General features: G+C 43.7%; 2 protein-coding genes across 5 annotated transcripts; one reads left to right on the top strand and one right to left on the bottom strand.

Annotated features, from left to right (window-relative positions):
* Positions 1-3,780: 3,780 nt before the first annotated feature.
* sod2 (superoxide dismutase 2, mitochondrial) lies at positions 3,781-7,509 on the bottom strand. The gene is made up of 5 exons (XM_048250034.1): positions 7,366-7,509; positions 6,095-6,297; positions 5,540-5,656; positions 4,950-5,129; positions 3,781-4,202 (listed from the first exon to the last, which is right to left on the bottom strand). Exons 1-5 carry the CDS (start codon positions 7,398-7,400, stop codon positions 4,057-4,059), a joined length of 681 nt encoding a protein of 226 aa, XP_048105991.1. The 5' UTR covers positions 7,401-7,509; the 3' UTR covers positions 3,781-4,056.
* Positions 7,510-7,743: 234 nt separating this feature from the next.
* LOC125299007 (WT1 associated protein) lies at positions 7,744-16,405 on the top strand. 4 transcript variants are annotated; one of them, XM_048250032.1, is made up of 8 exons: positions 7,744-7,795; positions 9,331-9,368; positions 9,467-9,522; positions 9,617-9,675; positions 9,855-9,982; positions 11,663-11,841; positions 14,571-14,725; positions 15,114-16,405. In XM_048250032.1, the coding sequence occupies exons 2-8, from the start codon at positions 9,339-9,341 to the stop codon at positions 15,854-15,856; spliced, it is 1,350 nt and encodes a 449-aa protein (XP_048105989.1). In that variant the 5' UTR covers positions 7,744-7,795; positions 9,331-9,338; the 3' UTR covers positions 15,857-16,405. The 4 variants fall into 4 exon arrangements, with proteins under 4 accessions (XP_048105989.1, XP_048105988.1, XP_048105986.1 ...); XM_048250031.1 differs by having other exon boundaries at positions 7,754-7,880; XM_048250029.1 differs by lacking the exon at positions 7,744-7,795 and adding an exon at positions 7,962-8,291.
* The last annotated feature ends 257 nt before the right edge of the window (positions 16,406-16,662 follow it).

Consider the following 16,662-nt stretch of genomic DNA (forward strand, 5'->3'; position numbering starts at 1 on the left):
ATCATTTCTAGACTGGAGGGAAAAAACACTACTGTTGAGGGGTTTTACTTTTTCATTTCCAAGCTTTGTGTGAAAACCAAAAAGGAGGGCACTGTTGGGGGAAAAAATGGAAAAAATGTTCCACTTGACATTTTACTTGTGTGTATGTGTCTGTGTTGATGCCCACGGAGTCCCATGCATCCAAAGGGGGCCCCTTGGCCTGAGCGACGTCCCCAGTGTCTTAAGGTCCCTAGTCCAGGATGGCACCTCGGTGGGCTCCCGTGCCAAATTGGTCCCTAGTCTAGTAGGGTGGCACCTCTGAGGGCTTAGAATGGTGGCAGCCAGGGAGTGAGGTGAGGGCCTCTTTGTATGGAGCCAGAGGCAGAACTACACACAGTCAGGGCAGAGAGTTGGTGTGTGCGTGTGCGTGTGTGTGTGGGACTTACAGCCAGAGGAGTTTAACGTGTCTGGGGATGCGGGGAGGGAGGGTCCAGTCACACACTGAGCTACACACACTGACACAAGCTGCTTTTAGACATGTCCTCCGCAGTATATGAGGAGCTTTGTCAAATGGAGGTCTGACCCTTTGGGTGATTCAGATATGATTCTAACATGCTGACATTATGCGATTGACAGAATCTCTGCGTGGTTGAACATGCACATGAACAGAATCTCTTCTTGTTCTTCGCTTCATTCAGACACGAGCTCATTTACATAATGTCCGTCGGAAATACTAGGAGGGGAGTAGTGCCGGCCAAGTTCGGAATTTTAAATGGCCGGTTATGTTATTTAGATATACGGCCCAACCGCTTGACATCCGCAGAACATACAGACTTACATGTAGGTCTGAAATCAGCTATGGAGTGTGGTGGGTTGGGCTCCGAGCTCGGAAGCAGTGGTGCTTGGAGCTCATCAGAATCCCACCCAGAGAAGTTTGGTTTATGGTAAGGTTAGGGTTAGGGAATGGAGGTCACACAGAAGTTCACTCCAGAGATGTTACGCATTTGCAGAAGCATCTGTAAGATGTTGCTTTCAGCCACAGGACTAGAGTGTGTTAAGTGGATGCTCTTTCATGCACTGTTAACAGCTTGTTGCTCTAGAGACAAGTAAGCACACCAATGCATCTTACACCCATCACTGATTCAAGAATGATCAAATATTATGCAAAATACATCAACTCCCCCATCAGTGAATGTGTTTCACCCAAGGTAGCCTTGCTGGGGATCGAGATGTCTATTCTACTCTAACGCTATGTGCTGTCCTTATTTAGGTGCTGTTTGTCTGTGACTGATTTGATCTTGATGAATGATTCATCATAGATATATTCAGGAGGAATAATCTGAGAGTGATGTGACTCTTTAAGGAGGCTGGTGTTATTCTGGGAATGAGCTGAATCTTAGTTCCTTAGTGTCCTCCCAAACCCACAGTGGGAACATAAAAAATGTGTGCTTCTGTTGCTCTGTGTGTTTGGGTTGCGTTTGCACGTGTGTGTGTGTGTGTGTGTGTGTGTGTGTGCGTGCGCCCACACGGGCTAGCTATATCAATTATTGTTTATGGTGGGTGTAGTTGTGTGTGCTATTTAAAATAGTGTCTATGGTGTGAGAGTGTGCCAGTACTACATAAATTGTGTGTGTGTGTGTGTGTTTGAGAGCCAGTGGTGAGGATGGGGAGGAGGGGAGAAGACTACATTCTCTGTGGTGAAATGATGTGGTTTCTAGGAGTCTAGAAAATGACTCTGAGCAAATACAGCAGAATAATGGTCTATTGAATATGGTTTCTTCAGAGTTATGAGAATAAATACTCAATATGGCAATATAAGAGGGGTAGGGTGATACTAAACAAATAGCAAATCAATTAAAAATGCACCACTTGACAGTTAACATACATTGCATGCATACAAATGCACCAAATGACAGTTAACATACATTGACAAGTGTTCATTTCAATAATCTTATATTCAATGCGCTTTGCTTAATGTGCTCCTTTTTTCTTAATTTAATCAGCTTGTGGCTCCCTTGACCACATTCTCTGCATTCTACTGAGACTACACCAACACACAATTGGCTAAAAACAGAGCAATCCAGAGCCAGCGCTCATCTCAGTGCTCCAGATTGTAACAGAATAGCCAGTATTGTATAGACGACTGCTGTAGTACCTGGCCACTGTGCTGGCTGCACTGGCCGGCAGAGGGTGGGTTTGGCTCGACGCAGAGCTGGAAGCAGCTGAGAAAGATCTGTTCAGCGGTTTTATAGTTGCCCTTGAGCGAGTGTGTGTGTGTGTGTGTGTGTGTGTGTGTGTGTAAGGGAGTGGTTTCGGTCCTCTCAGGCACACTTTAAGATGGAAGAAAAACGAGGAGGGGAGCCCCAAAGAGATCAAAGGGTCCCGCTCACCCTAACTCACCCCAAATGTGGAGAACAGCACTGTGATCGAATACCTCAGTGGTTCCCCGGGCAGTGGTTCTCACCGGAGGGGTGCGTTGCGATGGGGTTCAGTCAGTCTGTGAGAAGCCCAACTGAGCCCACCGCATTCCTGAGACAGCAACACAGGGTAATTTATGTATCGATACCAAACTCAGTTTTCAGCTGGATTCCAACAATGTGTTTGGCAGATTGGCCCAGTGCATTTCACTCACTATGAGAATGTGGAAGCAGGCAGGGCTTGCTCCGCTCCACTTTGGCCCACTCATAGAAAAGGTTCCTGATCTCAGAGTGTTCAACTGAGGCCCTCATTTAGGTTCTGATAAATCAAGACTCTGGGACAAAAGGTTCCTGATCTCAGTGTTCTCTCGATGTTCTCACATTGTTGCTGATCTGAGTGCATTTGTAGGGCAGAGGGCAGATTATTATCTGGATCTGCACTTACATCAAATACAACATCAAGTCAACTGGTTAGAGAATGTTCTCCCATAAGTTTAGTGTAAAATAAAATGGCTGCAATTACAACAGGTTGATAATTTGGTTGTAATTGCTACATTGACAGTGTCTGGATTTGTTGTAAGAAAGTCCTATTGTGTTCAGTCTTGTCAGTCTCACCCATAATCAGAAGGTTCAGTGATGCTGGATGTCCAGTCTGTTACAATGCCAGAAGTTTCAAGTCATAAGTAAAACACTTAGTATATAGCGCCCTCTGCTGTCAGACGACTGAATGCGTCAACACATTACACAACTCTGTATGAATGCATGAATCACATTAGTATTTATATTTTAGAGAATTAAAAATATATATGAATTTCATTATTCTTCCCTAAGAGTGAGATGATGCTGAAATCACTGTTTAACTGGAACGAAGACACAACCCTTCAATCAATGAAAATACTCTTTGTAACAAACCAAACAAATATAGCCTACATTCAACTGCACCTGTGTCCTCTCTAATTTATGCCTGATGTGTAAGCAGAGACTTTTCAGTTTATTTGGGGGGCTTTAGCCTGTAATTGAGATAGGATTGTACACACTGAGAGCAAATCTGTTGGAGTTGGCAATAGGACTGAGAAATAAGCACGAGTTGTAATCGAACCCATGTTTCCATGGGCACATAGAATGTGGTATGGATGCTGCCGCTGCTGCTGCTTGTGTCAAGTCCCAAGCAAAATGTTTTACAGTGAGTACAGTTAGCAATAGCAGACGGTAAAATGTCTCAAATCAAAAGAGTTTCAAATAGCGTTCATTAATACGTCACCAAATTACTAACAACCAATTCCTCTAAATCTCACACTACTCATGTATCTAACAAAACAACCAATCAACTTTGACCCAAAACTTCTAGCTCTTTGGGAACAGGAACACATACAGCAGGCACATGTAGTTGAAATAAATTCTTTATTAAATACACTGAAACTTAAATCAATCATTCATTCACATCAACATCAATCTGGCTGAGCGTTATGTTGTGACGACAGATTACACCAAACTACTTCCAACTCTTGCTTGAACCCCCACCTTCTTGCCATCAATCATAGGCCCATCTCCCCCTCTGGATGACGTGGAGATTGGGTGGGGTATTTGTGCGTTTTGAAGCATTAATAATTGGACTGAGGGGTGTGAGTGTGGACACACGTGTGTAGACCTCACGTGACGTCTACTTTTTGGCAACTGTAAATCGGTCAGTGACGTTCTCCCAGTTCACTACATTCCAAATGGCCTTCACATAGTCCGGCCGCACGTTCTTGTACTGAAGATAGTAAGCATGCTCCCACACATCGATACCCAGGAGAGGAATAAGACCTGGAGGAGGAAGAGGAAGGAGGGGAAAAGAGAGATAAGAGAGAAGGACAAGAGATGAGAGAAGAGGAGAGGGATGAGGACAGGAGATAAGGGGAGGGGAGAGGAGAGGGAAAGAGGAGAAGAGGGAAGGGAAGAGGAAGAAAGAGGGGGAGAGAAGAAACAGGAGGGAAGAAAGGAACGAGACACGTTATCGCCACAGATCTCTGTAGAAATTCTTGTGGATAGACCATCACTCCACAATTATAATTCTTCTATTTTTTATTTATGTGTATCGTGTATCTTCCTGTTCTATACATACTACTGGACTCCTGGATTCCTTCAATGTGTGAATAGGTCTACTCTCGGTCAAGAAGCAACATGCTTCTGTCCACAGTCAAGTCCAGCAAGGACACAACATATCTGGAGGAGAGGGAGCTCCCCAAAGGACTGTACTGTATTTACAAAGTTCTCAACTCTAATCAGTTAACTGGACAAAAGACTAAACAGTCCTTCCTTCAACTAACTGATCGAATGCACTTCCTTTTAATCAAATGCACTCTCTCGGATGTTGATTATTCTAATTTATGTACTTTTTAAGAATATTTTTATGCTTTAACTTAATATTCTCTGCTTTTGTTCATGTAAAGCACATTAAATTGCCTCTGTGTATGAAATGTACTATAAATAAACTTCCCTTGCCAAGATAATGCATGGTAATTTACCGTAGACAGTATACAAGCATGTTCTACAGCACACACACACACACACCTGTGGTGCCCTGTAGGGGATCCTGGTTGCTGCAGGCGGCGATCCTCAAGCGTCCACTCTCCTTGTCGAAGCCCAGCCATCCCCAGCCAGAGCCCTGCACGGCCACAGTGGCAGCAGACATCCTCTCCTTCATCTTCTGGAAGGAGCCAAAGTCACGCTTGATGGCCTCCATCAGATCGCCTGAGCAGGACACCACAGAGCGAGAGAGAGTAAGAGAAAAAAATGATTCATAAAGACACAGACAATGATTATGTTCCAACACACTTTGGTAAAATCCAGTATATTGCTCTTTGTTGTCCATTCAAAAAAAAGAAGAAGAAGAAGAAGAAGAAGAAGAAGAAGAAATCATTTAGTCCTGGCTCTGTAAATGGCCAATGTCTGTTGGTTGGAGCCAAAAACATGTGGCTCCAACCAAGCTATAAATAATTCAAACCAATCATATTGCTTCATGAGCATGCAACAGATTGGTTTAATTTTAAGTATTCCCCTAAGGCTATATTCTCATATACATTCCCCATGTAATTTACATGACATTATATCATAGCTCACACATAACACACACACACACACACACACACACACAAGCTTACCCTGTGGCTCTCCTCCTCCGTTCGGGGACAGGTTTGTCCAGAAGATGGTGTGGTTGATGTGGCCGCCTCCGTTGAACTTCAGGGCAGCTTGCAGTGCCACCTGGGTAGTTACATCACCTGGAACATCAAACAACACAGCACCACTGAACGAACACAGCCCTGCATACATTTTTGGGCATCAGAGAGGAACGGAACGGTCTGGAGAGCGCCCACAGACTCTACACACATTTCACACACTCGCTGTTCTCCCCTCAGAAGCTTTTATCGAAAGCAGCTAGAGGTACTACAAAGGAATAGCCCACTCCTTGAACACCATGGGGGGAAAACATGCAATCTCCAAAACCAATTATCAGCAAGTCTAATTGTACGATATCTCTATTGCATCTTTATGCTGTGCTTGCCTATATGTTGCCTTCAGGGATGAAGAGGAAATGTTTACAGGGGACATGATCTGTTCAGGATCAGGGGGAGCCCATACAATGATCGACTCTAGGCATGTGCTGAGTCTCAGATTTGACTGGAGGTAGATTCTATCTGTGTGGTGCCATAGCTCACCTTTGGCCAAGGCCTCCTGATACTTCTCCTCTGTGACATTGAGGTTGTTGACGTAGGTGGCGTGGTGCTTGCTGTGATGGAGCTGCATGATTTCAGCACAGATGTGAGGCTCGAGCGCTCCGTAGTCATAAGTCAGGTCCGGGAGCGTGTGCTTCTGCCGCGAAGCCAGAGCACCCAGAGCCGGGCTCACGGTGTTGGCGCACCTTGTCAGGTGAACAAGAGACTGAGTGTTAGGAGGGAAAGGCAAGGTAAAACCAATCTCCTCATCCCAACAGCCACCTCAACACACAAACAAACTCCGAATCACTCCCAACCTCAATATAGGCCTCTGAAGTTCGCCTACAAAAAAAGCTACCATCTTTCCCCATATAAGGATATCTAGTATCTATCATAGGGACATGTGCAAAAACTATATTTGTGCACCAGAAACTAGCGTGCATAGAACATTCACATTCTCACCAGAAACTCAAAGACCCCAAGAGGTCATGGGCACATTTTTAGATGTCTGATGTTCTTTTTGCACACGTCCCTTTAGGGGCTCTATCAATGTGATCACGAATTATATAAATTGATGTGAACTGGAACTTTGACTCTACAGTTTCAGTATACTTTTCCTAGATGTGCCAGGCAAAATTGGCACATCATCAACGCCATGAAGATTTAAAGGAGGATTAATGGCAAGTTCATTTGAGGTCAAGGATGACGAGACGCAACATGTGATTGGATTTTATCCCCGAAAGAAAATGCTAAAGTTGACGTTGCAGAATAAATAACGTTACCAATAACTAAGCATTTCTAAAATGCAACGTTATGGTTTGACTAATCTTGCTGTATTATGTTGGGAGTGTATGAAATAATCGTTTACTCCAATTTAAAACAATGCTTCTAGCAGATCGAACGTTAGATGGCTACCAACCTGACTACCAAGTTGAATGGTAACGTTATAACTTAACGTTAACTTACCCTTGCAAGCTTTTACTGATAGTGATAACTTAGTGCAAAGCTGTTTACTTTGCTTTTCATCCATCAACTTGCCTACAAAGAATTACCGATTTATTTAGATTTAGCAGTAATACTTAATAGTTGCTGACATCTATGAGGAGAGGAAAAAAACATTAACGTTACAGTTAACAGTGGACGTCAAACTTAGCAGGCTAAAATATGTCAAAGCAATGCAATGTTAGTCGTTCGCAGTGCATATTTAAGGCGACTGTAAACGTCCTTAATCTAACCAAAGACGTGTTTGCTGAAAAAAGTTAACAATAACTTACCTGCGAACAAAACTGGCTTTGCATAGCATGGTCATGCTAGTTAGTCCAGGCAGTGACGACACATGTAGTGCTACACACAGGATAACAAGGTTGATAGGCTAGCTTGCTAGCACTTTGGATGAACCTGCCCTTGAAATTTCAACTTCAACTTGTATGGCATGTACCATTGAAGACAGTATTGGGGTATTCGTTTTGCAAAATGTTTCACATTGTTTTAACAAACTGCTTTATAATAAATATCATAACACAAACATATACGACGCTACTTATGCATAAGTACTGAAAGCATAATATATGACCACATGTCGCTTAAAAAACGATATGTAACGTTAACACTATCGCACCCCTCACAAAAATGGGCTTTACCGTTCCTGTTAGCTGTCATGCTAAATAACATCTCTGTCAACAACTGGCTTCATACATTTTCTAGGTGACGAAAATTGGATGTTGTGTTTATTTTGTACCAGAGCTGTATTTAAAATTGCGCAAGACTATCGATGAGAAGGGAATTCGAGGTGATTACGAGTTCATTGTCCATCATTAACCCCTAAATTGTTGGCTAGATAACTTTATAGCTAACTCGCGTGCAGGTACATGTGTTGGATTTATTGGTGATATCAGTAAATTACTTCTAACAAGGATAAAACAGTCACTACAAGGGAAAAAAATAAATGTAAAGTAAGAAACGACAACAACGTTTAGTATATCAACTGAATGGGCACCGCCCCTTTGGCACTGGCTGGATGAGCCGCGATGATGCTTTGCGGCTGATTCTGCCCTCCTCGCGGATGATGGCGGCGAGACTGAAACCGTGTTAATTATAATCTATATAGCCTGGCAACGTCGATACATTTTTACCTTCATTTAATTCGTCTTTAATCGTTTACTAAACATATTTTTTTCTGTGCACATCAGAAACGGGTCTGGTAAGTTTAATCGTCGTTGCGATTCCATTTACAGGGATTCGGGCAGCTAGCGAGCTAGAGAGGAGGGTTTCTTGTTGAACCAAGTCTTTCCCTTCTCCGCCATTTTGTGACAGCAAGAAACTGATAACGGGGCAACCGGTTGGTAGCAATCCAGTGCGTAGAAACTGGAACGGTAACCGTATTTTAGGACACTTAATTTTGGTGCACCAACATTGCAGCATATTTTTGTTTGCGGTTTGCATTAGGCACTTGTTATGTTGCTCTGCAACTGTGGTTGTGGAGCTCTTGCGGAGCAATGCACGGCGACAGTTCCGACTCATAATGGCTAATGTTAGCGAGTTAACGCTAACTTTGGGCTGGGTTTGTTTCGCTGCGAGAAATTATTGAATCAGTGTACGGTAGTGTTCCTTATTAAGCCAAGCATATTGTTACATTGCTAATCCAACAGACGAAGGGAGTCATGTCGAATTTGTTAAGTTTACGTCAGCGATAGTATAACTAATGGTATAGTGCTAACGATGGACAAGTAGGTAACGTTAACGTTAAGTTACATCAACTGCATTTTGCGAATATTTAGCGTCATGTTGTCTAACGTAAGCGTTGTATTTTCATGTTACATTAGGCGATGTGTAGGTGCAGAAGACCAATATTGCCGTAATGTTACCTAGACATAACGTTAACCTTAGTTAACCGGGTTGCTTTTTTAACGTTGTTTTTGAAGGGGTGGAAGAAAGCTAGCAAGTGTTAGCCAACTTGGCTTTTGTCAACCTGTCCTAAAAGTCGCCCTGGGTCACAATTATTCAAATTCGTTGGTTGTTTTCCAGGATGTGAAATGCACTCCAAGAAACATGTTGCGTGATGAAAGGCCAATTTGTATGCAAGTATTAGCAATAGAATGATTGTCGCCACCACGTGCCTGAAGGCCGGACACAGTCGGAAACCGCGAAAACGAGTGTAGTCTCTCGTAGGAGAGATGGTGTGCATGGCGAAAATTGACTAATGCATTTGAATTCACACATATCCCCTTTTCTCTTTCTAGGCGTCAGAATGACTAATGAAGAACCTCTCCCGAAGAAGGTACAGATGTTTCTGCCATGTTAACTGATGTCTCCCCATAGTCCAAATCCTACTTCCAGTTTGTTTACTGAAATGTTGTGGTTGTGTGTACTATTTAGGTTCGCCTTAGTGAATCTGATTTGAAGACCCTGACCAGAGAAGAATTGTGTGCAAGGTAAGCTTGTGAACCCTAAGTTTATTCTACCCTTATCAGTCAAGTTGTATACCACTTGGTCACAGACTAAATGTATGCATATTTTTGCTCATAGGTGGAAACAACATGAAGCTTATGTCCAGGTCCTCGAAGCAAAATATGCTGATTTAAACTGTAAGTCTGCGCCACAGCGTACTGCAAACTATTGTCATGTTGCAATAAAATGTCATCTTATTTTGCATGTTTACTACGCAATGCACCTGTTGTGTGCAGGATAAGGTCTTGGTGTTTATGTGTATTGTCCTGTCTGCTTAATTGGATTAATGGGCCCTGCACATTTTTCACTGTTGCAGCGAACGATGTGACAGGGCTGAAGGAGTCTGAGGAGAAGCTAAAGCAGCAGCAGCAGGAGTCTGCGCGCAGGGAGAACATTCTAGTAATGAGGCTGGCCACCAAGGAGCAGGAGATGCAAGAGTGCACCGTAAGTATGAGATCAGGACGCAATTTCAATGAGACGCAACTATAAGCGTGAAGGGACACTCACTACTAGCCCAAATAATTAACAGATGTGGGGACAGGACATGGTGTCAGGAATGTATTGCCAAGCCTTTGTACCATTGTATTATATAGAAGCTATAAGTGGTCATAGTTTACCTGAAAATGATTACAGTTCCATGTAAACAAACACTTCATCATAACCTGAAGAGATTTGACCAGGCCATAAAAGGAGGGAAAAGCTGAGAATGTAATGAACTATCACGTGCATTTTTGCTTAATGCTCAGCTAGTTGACACCACCATTGATATCTCATAAAATCAAAATCAGTTCAGTAAAACAATCCTATTTCCCATGTAAATGTTATTATTACTCTTATTTGATCAAATAGTCAGCTGCTCACCTTCGGTTAAAATCTGCTAAATACCTAAACTAAAATTATAAGGACAATTCACTGCCTGGGAGAGTCTGTCCAGTCCTCGGCTAGCTCCTTGTAGACACAGTCCCATCCCTAGTGTGTCTTCCTGGATTGTGTCCTGTTCCTGTTTTGACATATAAACACATCAGGTCTGACTTGCATCTGTGGCACAAGCAGGGAGTAAGCCAGTCTGGTTTGTCTCAAGTCATGGATTGGACGCAGTCAACTCCCCACCCCACCCCAGCATTGACTCCTGCCACTCTCACGGCCAAGACTTGAGAGCAAACAGGTCCTCTGGGTCTGTGTAGGGGGTGATTCCACTTGGCTAGTTGATATCATGGAGGAAAAAAGTAGAAGGGGCCATGATGACCCTCCAAGAATCTGATAGAAAAAGCATAATGCAGCAAATGTTTAAGGGTGAAAGCAAGCAGAAGTCTGCCTGGTAACAGTTTTTTTTTCTTGTTATTTTGGAAGGGTTTTTGGATTTGATCATTTAAGTCTGCAATAGGTTGAAGACTTTATAGTTCTGTAACACTGCACAGTATTGGACAATGTAAAGCTTTTGTGCTAATATCCCTTCACACCAGCGCCCTTACCCTCTCTCAGAACATACGAGTTGCGATCAAACTTTGTGTAGAGCAGTGCAGCAAGAAGTAATAAACTGGCATTGTGTACATGATGGCGTATTATTTGCTAGTTAGGGCTAAAGACCATAATCATGTAAGGTGGCATGGTGGCAGTCTATTATCATGAAGGACTGTTAGTTGCAGGTGTAAAATGGTTGCTCTTTCAACGTGTGAAGTCTTAAATATTGCGTCATCTGTGCAGAGTCCTTCTGCATGATGATACTACTTTTAGCACATGTTGCACATTAAAATGAATGTGGTGGGGATGTCCAAATGCATGTAGGTAGCTCTCACTTCTAACTATAGAGTTGTAGTGAGTCAGTAATGTAAACATTCATGTGTTTGGTATGAATACTAATTTAGTTATTCACCATATAGGTTGCAATGTCATTGCTCATTCATATAAGGTGCTGTTATTATACTACTATGCTAGTGTTATGTATGAAATTCTAATATAAAACTGACACTTTCTTTATATCGTGGTAGTGTTTGTTTGTTGGTTTATGTAGTGCTGTTCAGCGTTAAAAGTTTATTATTATTATTATTATTATTATTATTATTATTATTATTATTATTATGAAAGTGTTATTCATGTAGTAACTCTAACCTCCTTGGCCCACAGACTCAGATCCAGTACCTGAAGCAAGTGCAGCAACCCAGCGCAGCCCAACTCCGGTCCACCATGGTCGACCCAGCCATCAACTTAATTTTCCTCAAAATGAAGGCTGAACTGGAACAGACTAAAGACAAACTGGAGCAAGCCCAAAATGAACTGAGTGCCTGGAAATTTACACCTGATAGGTAAACACAACCAAAATAACTCCCCCCTCCAAAAAAAAGCGCAAACAAACAGACAAAAAACAGTCAAGACTTTTCCAGACTTGCCCCCCACCCGCTCTTCTGCAGGAGTGCAGACTTATGGTGGGGGAGGTGGCTGTGACAATGCTATATTTCACCAGTGAGACTCAGACATTTAAAAAACCCAGACTCAAAAGACATTCTCTCTTGTACTTGTCCTGCTAGAACATTTACTACTGTAATGTAAGCATGAACACTACACTGAAAAAGCAAAGCTTTGGTCAGGTGACTTCTGTTTCAGCTGCCCCCTCTCTCCCCTGCTGGTGCAGGGGCCAGGAGGAAAATTGGGACACTTCCTGAAGAGGTGGTCGCCTTGGGAACGTGGCCCCCACACCCACCCCCTCACACACCCACTGCTCCATGCTAGACAGTTTGCTGGTATTGTAAACAAACAAACAAACCGAGAGCTCTCAAGGTGGTGGCCTTGACATGGCGAGACATGGGCCAGGCTGCAGTGCGAGAACTTTAGTCTTTAAAATCCACCAATTGAACATTTTTTCTTTTAGAAAGAGACATCCCTGTTAAAATGGTTGACAGTGGAATGCATATGCCCCTCTCTGTTCCTCTTCCCCCCCCCCCCAAATGTCACGAGACTTTTAAGCATCGGGGAAAGACACTAGCGTTTCCACGTAACTCTCCGCTAGAGTGATGTAAGACAGAGGGGAGGTGCTCATGCAGTGATTCAAGACTGTGGGTGCTGGGGGGTGGAGCTAAGAGTGATGTAAGCATTTGGGGAGGAGCCAAAGACAATGATGTAAGACTCTTGGGGGAGGAGCCAGACCCTTCACTCGCCAAAGACTTTGAATAACGCAACATAACGGTAGTGTTTTTCAAACTCTTTTTATCTTTTTGTTTCTGTTTCTGTTGAATTTATTCTTTTGTTGTTTTTGTTGGAGTTGGAGTTTTAAGGGTGCTTTTCACGTACAGCGGTGGCTTTTAAAATTATTTATCATGTTTAATACTCTGCATAATTTTTGGACCAGCTCAAATTTTGAGTAACTTCTACACTGCTGTATGTGCAAAGATATGTTTCTCATTATTGAATGCAAATGTATGAACTTGAAGAAATGTGTACTGTTTTTGAATTGTATTGATTATATTACTGCTGTAATCTTAACTAATCCAACGTTGACAACAAGTTTGATAACTTCATATTTTCTGCCATCCTCTTAGTCAGCCTTGGGTGCCGTTTCGAAATTCAATCTGTTCATGTCTAATACAATATATTTTATTTCCAGGTAAAATGCAGGTAAAGGTCTGGTTGATTTTTTCTGTATTGAGTGTTTTTTCATTCTCACGTGAAATGTACTGTTTGGGGAAGATGTGTTTACATGGGTCATCTGACTAAATGTGATCACACACCAACAGAAAGTGTGTTTTGATGTAAGGGATCATATAGAGTAATGTGGTCAAAGTAATGTGAAATGAAATCAAGATAAGTACTGAGTTTGTCCTATTTTTATTTATTTAAAAAGGGGATGGGGTGGGATGATGGCAGCATATGGAGAAGTATGGTTTCAGGTTGAATTGCCTAACACTTTCTGTTGAACGGCACAGCCAGAGGTCACTTCAGTATTTCTCAACCATAACTTCCTAGTTATTAGGGGGTCTGATGTAGTCTGGGGCTGCAAATTTATATCTTTGGGGGGATAAAAAGGAAAAACAATGATCTGACTTGGTTTGATGGGTTTCTTAAAGTTTTACTGTGCTCATGTACTCTGTTATTCAGAGCAAAGTTATTGTGTAGGCACATAATTATTTTCATTTACCTATTTACCAATGATTTGATTTTCTTGCATAATGCGATACAGATGTGAGTTGCCCTGATGTAATCTCACTCATGGCCTGTTTGTTTGAGCTGAGCCAGTGTTGTCCGTTTGCTGGTGGAGGATAGGTCTGAGGGAATGATGCGATGTAATGGAACTATTGGTGTGTTCACCTACAGGCCTGGGGGTTCTTCCAAGCATGTGGTTTAGTTGGTACTCAACTGCTCTGGATGTTTACTAGATGTTTGGACTTCACATCAACTGCAATGGATGATGTACACTAGATGTTTTCACAGCTTGGGGTGTTCAAGTGGTGTGATTCGTAGTGTAGTACAGTAATGCAGACTGGTCTTTCCAGTTGAATTTAGACAAAAGTTTACAAAAACAACAGCGGAGACTTCATGAAATGTAACCCATGAGTTGAAATGGCAGTGATTTTTGTTTTTCATAGCTCGATAGGAAGAAATCTCTGCTTAGTCAGTATGATGAGAATTTGGTATATATGTTTGTCATGCATCTCAGTTTGGTGCTGTTTTGTTGCATTTATAGTAATCCTGTGATTCTCCTAGTCCAAAATATTTGGAGAAGTAGATCAGGCCATATAGCCTTGAAGGGATTTTAATGGACCTCAAGACCATCTACATCTTTGGTGTAGTAACTAACTGCACAGGAATGATGATGCATAGGACAATTGGGTGACCTTGGAGGACTCCCTTGTGTGTGGTTGTCATGGAGTCTGTTCCAGTGGTGGGTTCTGGTTCTGCGCTAACAGGATGGGTTCCGTAGGTGGATTTCCACAGGCCTGCCTGGGTGGGTGCTGTGTGTCCAGTCCACGCGCGACACCGCCCACCTACCTGTGTCCCTCCCTGTGTTCACCTCGTGATGTCAGGCCTCTCTCCTTTGCAGCCAGACGGGTAAGAAGCTGATGGGCAAGTGTCGCATGCTGATTCAGGAGAACCAGGAGCTGGGCAGGCAGCTGTCCCAGGGTCGCATCGCCCAGCTGGAGGCCGAGCTCGCCCTGCAGAAGAAGTACAGCGAGGAGCTCAAGAGCAGCCAGGACGGTGAGGAGCCTCTCCCATTTCCTCTTCCTCCGCTGTGTTACCTGGGATGCTAAACCATTCAAGTCGTGGTTATCTTTATGAGCTGTTATAAGATGTTTTCTTGCTGCCTTCACTGCATCAGTCATTGCTTTTGTTGTCCCATTACTCACCTCCACTCCACCCCATAAAGTCTGTCCTTGGGTGCCTATGTAACAGGTGCATGTGAACTTGTACAATAGTTGGTAACTAAAAGCTTTATCATCGAAGGTCTGTACTGGTGTGCTGTCACCATAGAAGCATCAGATTGCAGAGGCCATGCCAGTAAAGAGGAGGCTTTTCTTAGTTGCTGTCTGACCCTTGTCTGTCTTTCGCTCTCGCTCTCTCTCTCACTCTCCCTATCTTGTCTCAGAGCTGAACGACTTCATCATCCAGCTGGATGAGGAGGTGGAGGGAATGCAGAGCACCATCCTGACGCTGCAGCAGCAGCTGAAGGACACACGGCAGCAGCTCTCGCAGCAGACCCCGCCCCCGAACACTGCCACCACAGGGCCCGTCCTCGCCACCGCCGGCTCCAGCAGGACTGCCCCCTCCTCCCCCTCCACCTGCTCCGAGCCCGGTGCCCAGTCTGAGCCCGGACCGACATTCGGAGTCAGCGCTGCCGGGAAGGACTGCGGCAGCGGCCGAGTCGCCAACGGGCCCACCAATGGGAGCAGCGGAGCCCAGAGATGCGGTGCCGGGGCGTCAGGGCTGTACCGGGAAGGCAGCAGCGTGGAGAGAGACTTCCCCCCTTCGCCATCCGCGTCCAGCCCCGCACAAGGGGAAGGCTCGAAGCTGTCCAACCACTCGGAGGAGGCGGTGAGCCAAGGGGATGGGGACAGGTTTGAGCGGCAGCTGAGCGTGGGTTACGAGAGCGTGGACTCCCCGACGGGTAGCGAGGCCTCTGCCACCCAGCACTCCATCGACACAGACTCCAACGCTGACTCGCACGAGGCTGCCGCTGCTGCTGCCGTCGTCGTCGTCGCCAAGGGCAACAGGACTGCTGGGTCACGGCATACCACACAGAACGGCCTGGACTCCACGGCAGCCGCCGCTGCCACGGCAACCGCCAGCGCCGCGGTGACCACTAACTCCTCCACAGGGTCTGTTTTGTAACGTTCTTCAGTTGTCATTGATGTTCTTTTTTTATACTTAAGACAGATTAAAATCAACACATGATAGCGCCAGTGGCTGAGATGTTGTCCAACCTTGTGCTTTTTTTCCCCTCAATCTTTTTTTTCTTTTTCTTCTGTTCTTCAGTTGTGGAAGGATAATTCAGTTTGTGAAGCTAAGTGCTTTTGATTTTAAACTTTTTTTTTTTTCCCGTTGTCTCAAAAGGATATTTGATCACTGGTTTTATTCACCTCATTGGCTCACAAAGAAGTGTTCTCACTCTGCATTATTTCACTGTAAAGTTCAATAAAGTCATGAGACCATGGTGGTCTGGTCTGCCGTAGCCCTGTTCTGAATGTGTCTCAGTTTTAAGGAGTTGACTCTTAACTCTCTTCTTTATGACGTTCCCCTTCCTGCCTTTGGCATTTTTGTTTGACGTGTGTAGTTTTTTTTTTTTTTTTTTGATGTTTTCAAGTGCTCTAAATTCACGTTTATTCTGATTTCAACCCTTTTCATGTACTGACCAAATATCAATAAATAATTTTAATAGAATGGCAGATTTGTATTTTCTATGTTAGTTCACATCAAGCCTAGTTTACACATTGCGGCGACTCCTGAATTAACAATCTCACTAATGTATGGGAAAGTAAAGCCTGAGTGCTTCATTGCAGCACCTCCTAGGTGCATATTAAGGAGCTACATTCATGTAAGGATGAAGTACAGTAAGGGAAGGGATGAGGCTGCTTTGAACACCGGGTCCTTACAATCACAGGAAACGTCATGAAAAGTCATGCATTATAAAATTCCAT

This window comes from Alosa alosa, chromosome 8 (assembly GCF_017589495.1).
Source record: "Alosa alosa isolate M-15738 ecotype Scorff River chromosome 8, AALO_Geno_1.1, whole genome shotgun sequence".
Lineage (NCBI taxonomy): Eukaryota > Metazoa > Chordata > Actinopteri > Clupeiformes > Clupeidae > Alosa > Alosa alosa.